The sequence below is a fragment of the Dermochelys coriacea genome, chromosome 2 (assembly GCF_009764565.3).
Source record: "Dermochelys coriacea isolate rDerCor1 chromosome 2, rDerCor1.pri.v4, whole genome shotgun sequence".
NCBI lineage: Eukaryota > Metazoa > Chordata > Testudines > Dermochelyidae > Dermochelys > Dermochelys coriacea.
This window is the reverse complement of record NC_050069.1, coordinates 244,182,245-244,195,519: the sequence shown is the minus strand read 5'-3', so window position 1 is coordinate 244,195,519 and position 13,275 is coordinate 244,182,245. Positions and strand designations below refer to the sequence as shown.

Genomic DNA, 13,275 nt, shown 5'->3' with positions numbered 1-13,275 from the left:
TATAAATGTACACACTTCATCAAGGTTTATGATTCTGGACAACACGTTGTCATTGGCAAGAAAACAAACCCACCCCAAACCTGCCAGTGCGAATTTGGGCTGCAAATCACTTGCAGTGCAGGGAGGAAATACTTCCCATTCTCTAAGGCTCCGCTGCCACCCACTTGGAAATGAATGCATGCAGATTTGGTCACCTCATTACCAGAAATATTTTGACAAACTAGAGGGAGTTCATATATAACACACAAAAAAAGCAAACAATGAAAACAAACAAACAAAAACCCCTCCAAACAAAATCAAAGAATAGTGGTCTGGAAGGACTGATGTTTGAAGAAATGCTTAAAAAAAATTAAATATATTTGTTAATCACCTTTTCTGAGCCAAAAAGCAGCCAGTAAACACTTTGGACATGAAGAAGCTAGTGACAGAGGGGCCCTCCTTAATTTGGTGAGAGCTAGAAATGGAAAGAAGAATCTCTGCCTATTAAAAAAAAAGTCCATTTCTACGCATCTTCCTGGTCAAGAAAACTTTGTAGCCAGCAGCTAGTAGCCAATCTCCACTTCTGCAACAGGAAGCTGGTGGAGGGAATGTAAAAGACATTACTCTGTTTATTTGAGCATAAGCTTTCATGAGCTAAGAGACTGTGTTAGTCTCTAAGGTGCCTCAAGTACTCCTTTTCTTTTTGCGAATACAGACTAACCCAGCTGCTATTCTGAAACCTGTCATTACTCTGTTTGTAGGTTATATCCCTTTCTCCTACTCTTTCTCAGTCAGGTATATCTAGACTGTAAGCTCTTCCAGGCAGTCAGTGTACTTCTCTATGTAAAATGCCCAGCACAACATGACCCTGGTTTTGGCTGGTTCCTAGGCAGTTCAGTAATACAGGTAATCAAACATTTATATAAAATGCATCAGTTAAGTTGGGAATGCATTCCAAAGAATTCTCTCGCTCAGTTTTTCCAAAATGCTTAGTTTTGAATTGGCTGTAGTGCTGTGATCATGGACTAGAATTAGGTAAAGTGCTTTGCAGACTCATCCAAAATTACAAAGCCTGACTGAATGTGAGGCAACAAAAATCCACAACTATTTGAATGGTGTAAACAATTATGATTTTTTTAGGTTGCTGCATAAGAGTATAACAGGAGGAAATTAAGAAACAGAAGATTTAGGCTGGGTATCTTGAAAAGCTTCCTGGAACTAAAGTCAATTAAGTTGTGAAAGAATCTCTCAAGAGAAGTGGTAAAAGCCACAACATGTGGCACAGTTAAAATTAGACTGCAAAACATACTAGAAGATCCACTGTAAGGAAAAATCCTGCATTGGCAGATACATTGTCTAGATGATTTAACCTAAGGTTAAAGGTCCCACTTCTACCTCCTATGAATGCACACAATAGGGAAAAGTATAGATTCTCAGCCAGAAGAGCACTGGATAGAATCTCACTGTGGCCTACTAATATCCTGTACCTTGGCAAGAAAAATCTGTTTGAATTTAATCACTGAAAGACAAAGCCTTTCTACTCAGTGTCAAAGTTGTGGATATATAAAATATGGTGAGATATTCTACTCCAGAAAGTCCATCAAGTATTAATGATTCAGACAAGTTTTTAACCTCATGGATCTTCTCAAAGACAGGTTACCGTTAATGGATCCTGTCCAGTCTTTGCATTTGATGATGGATTTCACTTTAGAAATTCCTTTCTCTGTTTTGTTTTCATGTCAGGCGCATGAAGTATTTGAAAGGAGAGCATAGGTTTTGTCTGCCAGATCTGATATTCTTGCTTCACAAACACACACTAGACACTATTATACTATAAAGGACTACTTGTGGCACCTTAGAGACTAACAAATTTATTAGAATATAAGTTACTCTGGTGCTGCCTACCTTTGCATTGTATTATAGTTATTGATATTGGCAATACCAATTTAATTTAAAAGATTGAGAAAAACCAAATCTTTCACTAAGGAAGAAGTTGCTTTATTTAAATCTTAGAATTGAATGAGCATGCTTCTGTTTTCATGGTCAATCATTCTATTGGGGGGGTACACGTTAACTATTAACTTGCTGTCTATAATCACAGACTTTATTCCTTCTCTCAAAACATATTAGGCAAGCTCCTCAGCTGGTGTGGCTCTATTGATTTCAGGTTACCCAACCTGCAGATTGGCTCACTGATTTAACACAATGCTCAGAATCTTGGCCATGGCTGAGAAGCAAACAACACACTTACGTCAGTGGTGCAACAATGACTTTACGACACCTTTACTGATTCTTGGCTGGCTATATGTTGGGCTTGTCCCTGTGAATAAGTTAGAGCAGAATAAAGGCTGATGTAAATTACATTGTTTACCAATGTCTCCAAGGGACCATTATGGTAGCCAGGGACTGTCAAGCAGCAGGGAAGCCTCAGTCATGTCCCCCTTTTCCCAGTCACAGGATGTGCACATAGTCTAAGAGCCATTACACCAGGTCTACATCACTGTGAGGTCCCCTACTCTGGGTTGTTCTTATGGCCAGCTATACTACCTTAGAGCTGCTTTGAACCTGCACTGCAAATCAGCCCAAATATATGTATTATTAAGATTGCTATCTTTTTGATCTTATTCTATTTATCTTTTAAATATTTATTTTCCTTAATAAGTACAAATTAATTCTTGATCTGCTTTTAGACAAACAGGGAATAAAAAAATCATCCATAAATGCTAAGAGACTGTATGAGCTGCCTCTGTTATGCGAATGTATTTATAATGCTTCAACTCCCTCTCTTTTATAGAGTTTATTAAGTATTTTCTTTTCTGGAGTCTGAGAGAACAGTCACAAGCTTACAGTCAAAATTAAAAAGGCTTTATCTAGATGTTTTACCTTGTGTGTGATACAGACATGGGCAACCTGTTCCACTAAATTCTCACCTACATTTTTCTACGCAAAACTAATTGACAGTAGTTCAATACATTATAGAGCTCATTATCAGAAGCAGATACCTAAACATTTAACAAAGCTATCTTTTTACACAAGATTAGTATATAGACAGTATTTTCATACTTTTAAATCACTAGTGTAAATAGCTTTGTACACATTCGTGTGGCCTATTATCTAGGCAACAGTTATGTTGTCAGCTAGAGCTGGCTCAGACATTTTGACATATTTTTCAGTGGAAACAGAAATGAGAATTTTGCTAAAATATTCATGAATTCTCTCCCCACCACTTTTCAACCACTCCAATTCCCAGTCCATCTATTAATTTCTTGCGTGTCCTAGATAAATCAATTAACCTTTTGTGGCTCCGTTTTCCCTTCTGAAAATAGGGATAGTAATGCCTGAATATTTCTCAGGAGCACTGAGAATCTGAATGCAAGGAAAGCTTTGAGATCCTCAGATAAAGAGCTTCAGGTGCAAAGCAGTAGTATTCTTAAGGGGAAGGGAAATTAAGACTAGTCAGTAATCAATAGCAGATTTCAAATTAGTAGTCACATGTACACTCATGTAATGATGTTAATGACATTTTAAAACCTTAAAATCAAAGGGTCAAGAGATACTCCTCCAAAATACTGAGCTGGTCTGATGTCCCTAAACACCATGCACATCAATGAGAATTTAGGATGCGCCACACTTCACAGGATCAGGCCCCATGACACATTCAAGTATTCTTATAAATCAGGTCCTGTAAGAACGTATCGTAAGGTCTAACAATTTAATAGCAAAATGAGCTTGATTCTCCTTTCGCACTAATCAGATTAAGGAGCAACCGAATTGAAATCAATGGAGTAACACTGGTGTAAGAGTAAGGAGAATGAGGCAGATGTACATGGAATGGGAATTTCCATAAGTACTTGTCAGTATCCAGATCATTACAAAAATGTAGAATGAAACAGGTCTTATGCAACTAAAAGGATCAGTAAAAACTGGTTGTCTAACAGCTGGTCTTTGGACAAAGGTCAATGTAAAACATACTGTAAAACTTGAAAGTACTACTTTCTGATTGTCAGTTACCATAACATAACCACTAACATTTCACTGCACTGAAACCAATCTACAAGAGTTGAAAAAAATCACCGCAAAACAAACCAAGAGGAAGCACATTCAACCCAAAAAACTGTCCACAGAGCCACAAAAAATGAGAGCACTTGCAGAATAGCTAAGGGCAATAATACAACTTTGGGTTCATAAGATTCTGATTTTTCACCTATGATAGTTTGAACAAAAAACACTTCTAGATGTCTCATCAGCTCTCAACTTTGCAACAACGTGAAGGGAAACCATCTTACCTCAAGTTTATATGCCCTTTCCCTGCTGAGGGGCTCCAAAGGAAAGCTCAGGTTATTCGCTTCTGCCAGGGAACGCAAATCAAAATAATACTTGGCATAAACACTGGAGGGAACATTAATGTTGAACTGCAACAACTCTAGAAACTGGCGCTCCAGCTCATTCCTGTTAATGAGAAAATAAAAGTGAAAATATATTTTAGACTGTGTGTATAACCTCCTGCCACCATCTGAATATACTTTACATCAAACTACAACAGATTGACCCAAGTACACTTCTTACTCCCAAGAGAGAATAAAAGTAGTTTCAGTTTGTCACAGACATCTCTCCCAAGTGCTGGAACATCCTCTAAACCATAGTTTTTTCTGAAAAAATATTTATTTGTTTCAGCTTCTACTGTCATTTTTACATTAATCACGAAAAAAAATTAATTCCCCATAATTCCCCATCTTTTTTATGTATGCTTCCAATCAGACTAAATGAGGTTACTTTCCCCCATACATGTAAGCAAAATTCATACTGGGCAACAATAAAACAAGACAGCTTTGTTTACCAACATAACTGTTCGTAATAGAGACTATTATTGATATTCCCACACAAAATACTTTGTAAAGTCTGAGTTAAGGTTGTCTGACTGCCTATCACACACCAAAAACGAATGGAAATAAACCAGTAAATCAGTGTTTTCAAACTGTGGTCCGCGGACCGTGTCTAAGGGGTCCATGTAAGATTGTTGTTACCATAGAGCAGTGGTGTACAACATGAGGTCTGTGGGACCCCTGGGGGTTTGCGGACCCCTGGGGGTTTGCAGATTTCGCCTAAGATTTCCAAAGGGGTCCACACCTTCATTCAACAATGTTTAGGGTTCCACAAATGAAAAAAAAAAAATTGAAAACCACTGCAGTAAACCATTGACGTTAAAGGGTTGATGGTTTTCATAAATGATATTGCACAGTTCTCTATATTGTTTGAGATGCAGGTATGCAAAGTAAACAAGGTAGGTTGTCATATTGAAAATGGCCACTACAAAATGTGTTTCGGAGTGTTTAAGAAAAATGAATGAAGGATCAATGTTGTACATGGATTACTCTAAAGCAGGCTTTACATTTTATATGGAAATTGCAGAATTAAAATCTGCATGTGTGTGTTGATTGCTATGATACATTTAGGCTACATATTGATTGCACAGGATCAGTGTGATATAAAGTGGGCAGCAGGTGATGAAGGGAAATAGTTGAGGCTGAGAGAGGAAAATGTCACAGAGCAGCACTGAATGACAACTACCTTTTTTTTCTCCTCTCAATACAGAGGTTGTCACCTTGCTTTCACAATATATCCCTACTTCCTATTAAATTCCCACATTCAGCTTTTAAACATTGATACATACCAATATTGACATTTAAAAAAAAACGTAATGGGGGCCTAACTTTGACAGTGCTCTAATAGCTCTAAAGTAGTACAAGTTTTACAGAAAATCCACACTGGCATACAATTTAACATTTGAAGAGTTTACCAGCACAATACAAGATTTGACTTTCTCCAAGCTAAGCCTGGAGGAATAATACAGAACATGATGCTTGTTGAGAGAGAGAGAGAGAGAGAGAGAGAGAGAGAGAGAGAGAGAGAGAGAGAGAGAGAGAGAGAGAGAGATTGTCCATCTACTGAGGAATATACCCAATTTTGACAAAACAGCACACATCCTCAGACTTCTTTTTATTACATCTTGGCTCCCAGATTTCCAGGTAACATCAGTAGATCATTGACAACTGACTAGCAAAACTACAGACACCTATCAAAACATACACACTTTCCTCATTTGAGCTAATGTAATATAATTTACAATAATCTATTGTGTAGAGTTGGTTATGTGATGTGATGTACTTATGGCTACCCATCAAGTTCACACGGAAGCTCAAACTAGCTCAGAACACAGCTGTATTTCTGAATGGTGTGAGCCAGTGCATTCATATACCTACAATTCAATTCTTTACATCAACTCCGTTTGCTTCTAGCTGCAATTCAAAGTGTTGGTATTGATCTATAAAGCCCCAAATGGTCTAGATCAGTGATTTTCAAACTGTGGGTCGCGGAATGTAAGGCATTGGGTCACAGCAGCTCTGGTCAGTACTGCCGACTGGGCCGTTAAAAGTCCCATCAGCCAAGCTGCCTGGCTAAGGCAGGCTAGTCCCTACTTGTGCTGACACCGTGCTGTGCCCCGGAAGCGGCCAGCAGCAGGTCCGGCACCTAGGCGGCAGGGCCACCGGGCTCTGCACTCCCATTGGCTAGTTCGGCGCAGCCTGTGGGCGAGAGCCACGTGGAGCTGCTTGCACACCTCCACCTAGGACCTGCTGCTGGCTGCTTCTGAGGCGCAGTATGGTCTGTGATGCCAGAACAGGCAGGAAGCCTGCCTTAGCACCCCCACTACACCGCTGACCGGGAGCCACCTGAGGTATGCCCATGTCACAACACGTCCCCATCCCTTGCCCCAGCCCTGAGCCCCCCCAAACCCAGCGGCCCTTCCTGCACCCCAGAGCCCTGACCCCCTCCTGCACCCCAACCCCCTGCCCTAGCCCTGAGCCCCCCCAAAGCCGGAGCCCCCTCCTCTACCCCAAAACCCTCATCCCCATCCCCACCCCAGAGCCCTGACCCCCTCCCACAGTCCAACCCCCTGCCCCAACCCTGAGCCCCCCTAAACCCCTTATCCCCAGTCCTACCCCAGAGTCTGCACCCCCAGCCCAGAACCAAGGCCCCCCTTCTGCATCCCAACCCCCTTTGCCCCAGCCCAGAGCCCTCTCCAACACCCTGAACCCCTCATTCCCAGTCCCACCTCGCAGCCCTCACTCCTGCACCCCAACCCTCTGCCCCAGCCCTGAGCCCCTCCCACCCACCAAACCCCTCATTCCCAGCTTCGTTGGGTCACGGGCATGAACAATTTTCTTCAACTGAATTGCCAGGAAAAAAAAGTTTGAAAACCACTGATTGTCTGAAGGACACTTTCATCCTATACCCTATCACAATTGTTAATGTTTCGACTAATAGCTGTATTGTGTTTGTGTGGGTTAATTTCAATATTTAAAGCCCTTGGCTGCCCAGATGTTAGGCACCATAGAAATTCATAATACAACCCCAATTACCTGAAAAGCCTTTGGATGAATTAGCTATATACATAATCATGGAAGCTGGTTTAGCAAGCTTTGAATTCTGTGCTTAGGTGTTTGGTATTCCCCTGCAGAGCCAGGTCACCCAGGATCATCGAATAGGGAGCCAGCAGGCTTTCCTGAGATTGCTGGCTTTGGAGCTCCATTCATGAGGACTACAAGAAGTTTGCAAGAACAGACCGAAGATGCTCTGCAGTACTGAGTTACATAGGAGTTCCAGGGCCTAAGAACAAAGTCCCCTGGGGATCTCAGTCCTGCCCAGCCAATAAGCTCTGCAGGAGCAGAGCTTTGGCTAGTCCTCAGAAGACGGATAGGATTTAAGGATAATCAGGAAGGTTGGTAACCTTTTTAGATAGCTGAAGTTTGACTTTAACAGCACTATCATGCATTCCATCCACCTTTTCTTTCTCTTGAACCAGAACATTGTGTCCTTTCCAGTGCATCTTCAAATTCTTCCTCTTCAAATGCACCTTTGACAAACTCGAAGTGATGCTAAAACTGACAGACAATCTCCATCACCTTATGTATGACCAGTCTCAGGTAAATGGTCTGAAATATCATGGAACAGAGTCAGCCTTCATTACAGCCACTCAAAACTGTTAGCCTTTCCAATCTATGCAGGAAAAACACAGCAGCTTCAAAACCACTTTTTTAAAAGTGAGATATGCTCATCAGAGGCTAAGTTGCAGAAGGAATGAAAAGAGGTCTTTACTGCAATTCTCAGAACCCAAATGTCAGGAGCATAGGAACAAGACCATGCAGAGAAAAAGTAGCTTAGCAAAATCCACCATGAAAAAACTCAAAATAGCCAAGAAAGCACTGCAAAAATGTACAACATGGAACAATTCTACAAAGGCAGGGGTGGATCAGGTGACCTAGCACTGATAGGTCTTGCCCATCTATACTTTGTATTCTCAAATCTTATTGTGTCTGATTTTGTTGGACTAGAAGTGGCATCAACTTTTTACTGATTATTTTTAATGGTAAAAGTTGAATTAAAAAAAAAATACCCAAAGCGGCATCTGCCATATTTCCCACCTCAGTTCCATGTGGGTATGTGTTTTCCCCATGCCTCCTGGATGTGCATCTGACTTACCAGAACAATCAGGTTTTATTTATTTATTTTTGGCCCACGACAATAAGCCCTCATTAGAAATGGCCAGTTAATACTGATTTAGACGAAACTTCCTTAATATTGCAGCAATGATAGGTCACATTTTATAAAGCTCTTCCCAGCCAGAGGGACCCCAACATGCTTAATATAAAGCACTCAGCTGAATCCTAGCGTTTATCCTTTCATTTATAGATAATTTTGAGACCAGCCATAAGCCTGACAAGAAGTTAACTAATTGGAAACTAAACTGGGGCTGCTTGAGCAATAATGCTTGGATCTTCGCTGCTTTGAGGCTGTAATCTGAGATTTAAAAAAATATGCTGTCTGTATAAACATTTGTTCTCCTTTCCCCTTCTCTCGCCCCCAGACCCGAATAAAAAGCTTAGACACGCCAACTATACAAAGTCTCTTTAATGGTTATGCGTCAACATGATTTAGAGCATAGACCAGACACCTCATGTTACAATAATTCTCAAACAAAGTTAACATTGAAATGTATAAAAGCTACTATAAAAATGTCAAACAGTGTATCTAATTGGGATTTTGCTTGGTTTACCAACAGTTAATTAGAAAAATTCCCATTGGGTTTTACATTTTTGGTAAAATAATGAATGCTGCACCAAAATAATCAATGGAAGAAAAAATTATTTTTTAAAGGTCTTCTTTCTAAAGTGTTCTTTTTTGTGCTTTTTGGAGAATATTAACCATATTAATATTATTCCAGAAAAGCACAATTACCACAAAACATTACAGTAAAAATAGTCATAGTTTATGAGTTATATAATTATCAAGAACATGTAAGGAAGCAAAATTCAGATATTAGCTTTTTGCCTTGACAGTCATCATAAATCAGTTTTTCCTTCTCTCTCTTTTTAATTATTTAATAGCTAGGGATCAAAAACTTTTTAAAAAAATATATTCAAACTGAAAATTATTTAAAAACCAGAAGCAATCTACATCAGCATGTCCTGAGGAAAGGCAGCTGAAAGCACTGAATAGAGCTTTCCCCGTTCCTGGCAGTAGAGAGGGCACATAAATAAAAATGCATGGCATGCTGGCTGAGTGGGCCTGTGTCCCGCTGTGTCTGATTCCCAGCGGATAGTTTTTTGCTACTGTCTACAGTTAATGGATTAGGGCCAGACTGCTAAAGGTGTAGGTGCCTAAAGATGAAGATAGGTGCCCAGTGGAATTTTCAAAAGTGCCTAGAGGCCCTGGGTTCAACTTCTGCGGACAACCAAGCAACACATTTAATTTACTGATTTTAGATTTATAAAACTCTCATTATGTTACTCTGAGCATGTATTAATTCATAGGATATAAACAATTAAACCAACACAACATCAGCTAAAGGTCTCAATCCTATCTAAACAATCTCAGGAAACGCCCCCTCTTTCTCTAAAGAAGCTAATCCTCTACAACCTGGCCCCTCAGGGAAAAATATACGATACAAACAGCGCCTACAGCTTTTTCATCCATTCCCTAATGGAAAACCATTTTACACAAACACCCACACAGATAGTTTCATGTACAGGAGCAAACTGTAGTTTGCCCTGTACAGGTGCACTGGTGAGCATAGGGGATGGTGCAGAGAGCACATTACCTCTTCTAGCATACCTATGTAGGATGCAGCAGCCATGCTGAAGAAGTTGCTCTAAATACCAGAGGATTGGTTAGTATTGCCTGTGGTACAGAACACGTGGCCTTGTTCTCACACCAACCTGCTAGTGCCTGAAGACCAATACTAGGGGAATACCCACTGCGCCTTTAAAGAACTGTTGTTTTCTGAGTGCATTGGCCTCTTGGAGGCATTCTACCAGATTAGCACTATGCTGATATAATGACTCCAGCCTCTACCACTCCAGTGCTATTCTCACATATACGCCAGTGCACCTCTGGTTGAACATGATGCACGTCATGTAGGGATGCTGGAACGCATAATATATTTACATGTTCCACAAAGGTCTACAAAATAAGTGTCTACAATAACCTAACCTGCCAAAATTTCACCCCCAACAATCTACTGGGAAATACAGTGCTTACAATTCTGCTTTCTTGGCTGGCCCCTCTCTTACTGCTGGAAATACCCTTTAAAAAGATTTAGTGTCATCTTTTACTGGTATTTATCCTCCTAGACAAAAAACTATAGCATCACAGTATGATTCAGAAAGAGGTTGGGGGAAAAGTGGGAAAATTTCCCATTCCAAACTATATTTGTGATTTTTAACACCCTGCAAGCTAACTTGGGAAGACAAGGAACAAACCCACTAAAGCCAGTATTTCTGAACAACAGCAACGGCTGTATTGGTTGTGGGCCAGAGGCAACTAATGGACTTTGATGTAATGCAGAAAATATCATCCTGTATAACAAATCCAAAAATTGTGGACCACTGTCCACAAGCAGAATCAATAGCGGCAGTGAATATTATTTAAAAAGACACAGGTAAAGAACTGCAGGATTATTATTCCTCTTTTTATTCAACAACAGTTTTTAAGCATCCAGGGGGCCCATTATTTGCCACTCTTGCACCAACACACACCCCGATAGTAATGTATATTTTAAAAACAGTGCTGTAACAATCTGTTGTACTAGAAAAATAAATTGCAAAAAAATTGCAGTAGACACCATTTCAAAAATACAATCCCACAGAGCAATCAGCAACAGGCATAGTTGTATTTATAGTCCCAATAAATTCATCAGAATCTGTTAACATTCCATGTCTCTAGATATAGTCTGGAGTGCCCTAATTTTACATAATAAAGTCTGTTAGGGAGTATAAGAAACACCAAACACATACACAAAAAATGCTTGGCATCCATAGACTGAGATAAAACATATGGAACTCACATGTCCTCAACTGTGATATCTTTCAGGATCTGGCAGTAATCCACATTCCACACTGCCTGGTCGTCCCAAACTTTGGATGCCAGTAGAATTGCACCCAGTACAATTCGCTTCCAGTTTGCTGGACAAATATCTATCTCTGCGTAAGTTAACAGTCTTTCAAGATATACCTGGGAAGACATGTTATAACCAAAACTTAGTATATTCTTCTACTTAATAGAAATATTAGGGAAAAATATATTCTAAACAATCCATTCCACCTATTTTAACTCAATGATCTGATCCCGTCAAGTCCGTTTTGGAAAGGAAAGAAAGATTTAATCCAGTCATACAAAACCAAATTAAAGGTTGTATCTGGTCAATCTATGTTTTGGTTATGACTTTTCCTTTCTGATCTTAATCTTATCATAAGAAAACAAGCAGAGTTTGCAATTGTCTTTAATGAATCCACTCATATTAATCAGCATTTGAATGTCTTGACATAATAGTGAAAAAAACAAGGGCAGGCTAACAATGCTGTGCACGGACAATTATAGAACAACTTAAGCCATGGGTGTAATCCTGGAGAATCAATTATCAAGCAATATACACTTATAAAAACAGTTACATGTGATGAAAATTACACAGAACACCTCTGTTACACTGGTCTGCACTTAAGAAGCTTATTTGCACCTTGAGAATGGTGGGATCCTAATTGTCCTATTTATATCTTTGTTTTAAATGGACTCTGAATCCATATATGCCTACAGTGTCCCACACGTTATAACTATGCCACTCAGTCTCAGTGAAAGGATTTCATACGTTTCTTCTGTTGATCAGAGATTATTTCCAAACATTCTAATAAATACTTTGGTTATTTTTTTTTACATTATATCCTTAAACACAAAAAATGAAAAGCAATAAACATGCTACACAAAACAATAAGAATTTGTAGGGCATCACAGGTAATATTAACGTCTTCAGAAAATAAGAAACTCTAGAGATTTACGTGATACCAAGAACAGCAAGGACCTAGAAAAGTGAAGCTGGACCTCACAAGATCCTTAAATCAGCATGTGGTGAAGGAACTGGTTGGGCTATTTAATCTTTAGCTATAATTTGCTAAAGTTTGAAACCTGCTCTGTTGTGTGTAAGTTTTGTGCACGTCTAATTCCTAAGTGCATGAGTACAAGTTTAGCTTTAAATGGAAGACACAATACTTGTTTATTATAAAATACTTCATGCCAAATTAACTCACTAAATATTACCTTACCATTTGGGGACTGACTACCGTGCACCCTGCGTGTCTGGGTAGTATTATTTCCATTCAGATCACACTAAAGGTTTGGTCAATGGACATTACTTCAGACTGCACATAAAGCTAATACAGTGAAGCCAGAGAATTTTGACTTTTCCCTCTTCGCTCATTGACTTTTTGGTTAGGGATTCATTTTGAAAAAAGATTGAATACCTAGCTCACAGACACATGACTGGTTTTCTAACTGCCTGCTAACACCCAATTGCAAGGAAATGGGAATCCATGGAAATATCATTGTTTCCAAACAAGCACAAAGACTGGTATTACTTCTGTAACTGCACAGACATGAAACAGGGAGACCACCTGACCCTTACTGTGGTGAAACTTTTAATCATCTCAGATGACTGTATTTACAATTTGACAAAAGAAATAACATAATAATCAAAATTCAATAGTTTGTTGCTGTTTAAAAAGACAAAGAAGCAACTACATTTCTGCATAACATGAGGTCCTGTGATCTCAGAACTGATTAACTCATGAATTTGTATGTATTTATTGCATCTGTTAAAAATAACACAATTATAAATAAAAATTTGATTTTGGAGCTCTGCTCATGTAAGCACTCCCAGTGCTATATGAAAATAAATACTATAATTAAATC

General features: G+C 39.4%; 1 protein-coding gene across 9 annotated transcripts in view; it reads right to left on the bottom strand.

The window, feature by feature from the left end:
• The window catches only part of CCNY (cyclin Y), a 240,744-nt gene that overhangs the window by 14,903 nt on the left and 212,566 nt on the right, over positions 1 to 13,275 (bottom strand). For 5 of the 9 annotated variants that reach the window (XM_038388714.2, XM_043509576.1, XM_038388719.2 and 2 more), the window contains 2 exons: positions 11,381 to 11,547; positions 4,266 to 4,428 (listed from right to left, as the gene is read on the bottom strand). In XM_038388714.2, the coding sequence (XP_038244642.1) occupies positions 4,266 to 4,428; positions 11,381 to 11,547 (330 nt within the window). Of the gene's footprint in view, positions 1 to 2; positions 576 to 2,230; positions 2,300 to 2,350; positions 2,550 to 4,265; positions 4,429 to 11,380; positions 11,548 to 13,275 lie in introns of those variants that run through there. The other 4 variants (XM_038388716.2, XR_006279466.1, XR_006279467.1 and 1 more) reach the window with 4 other exon arrangements.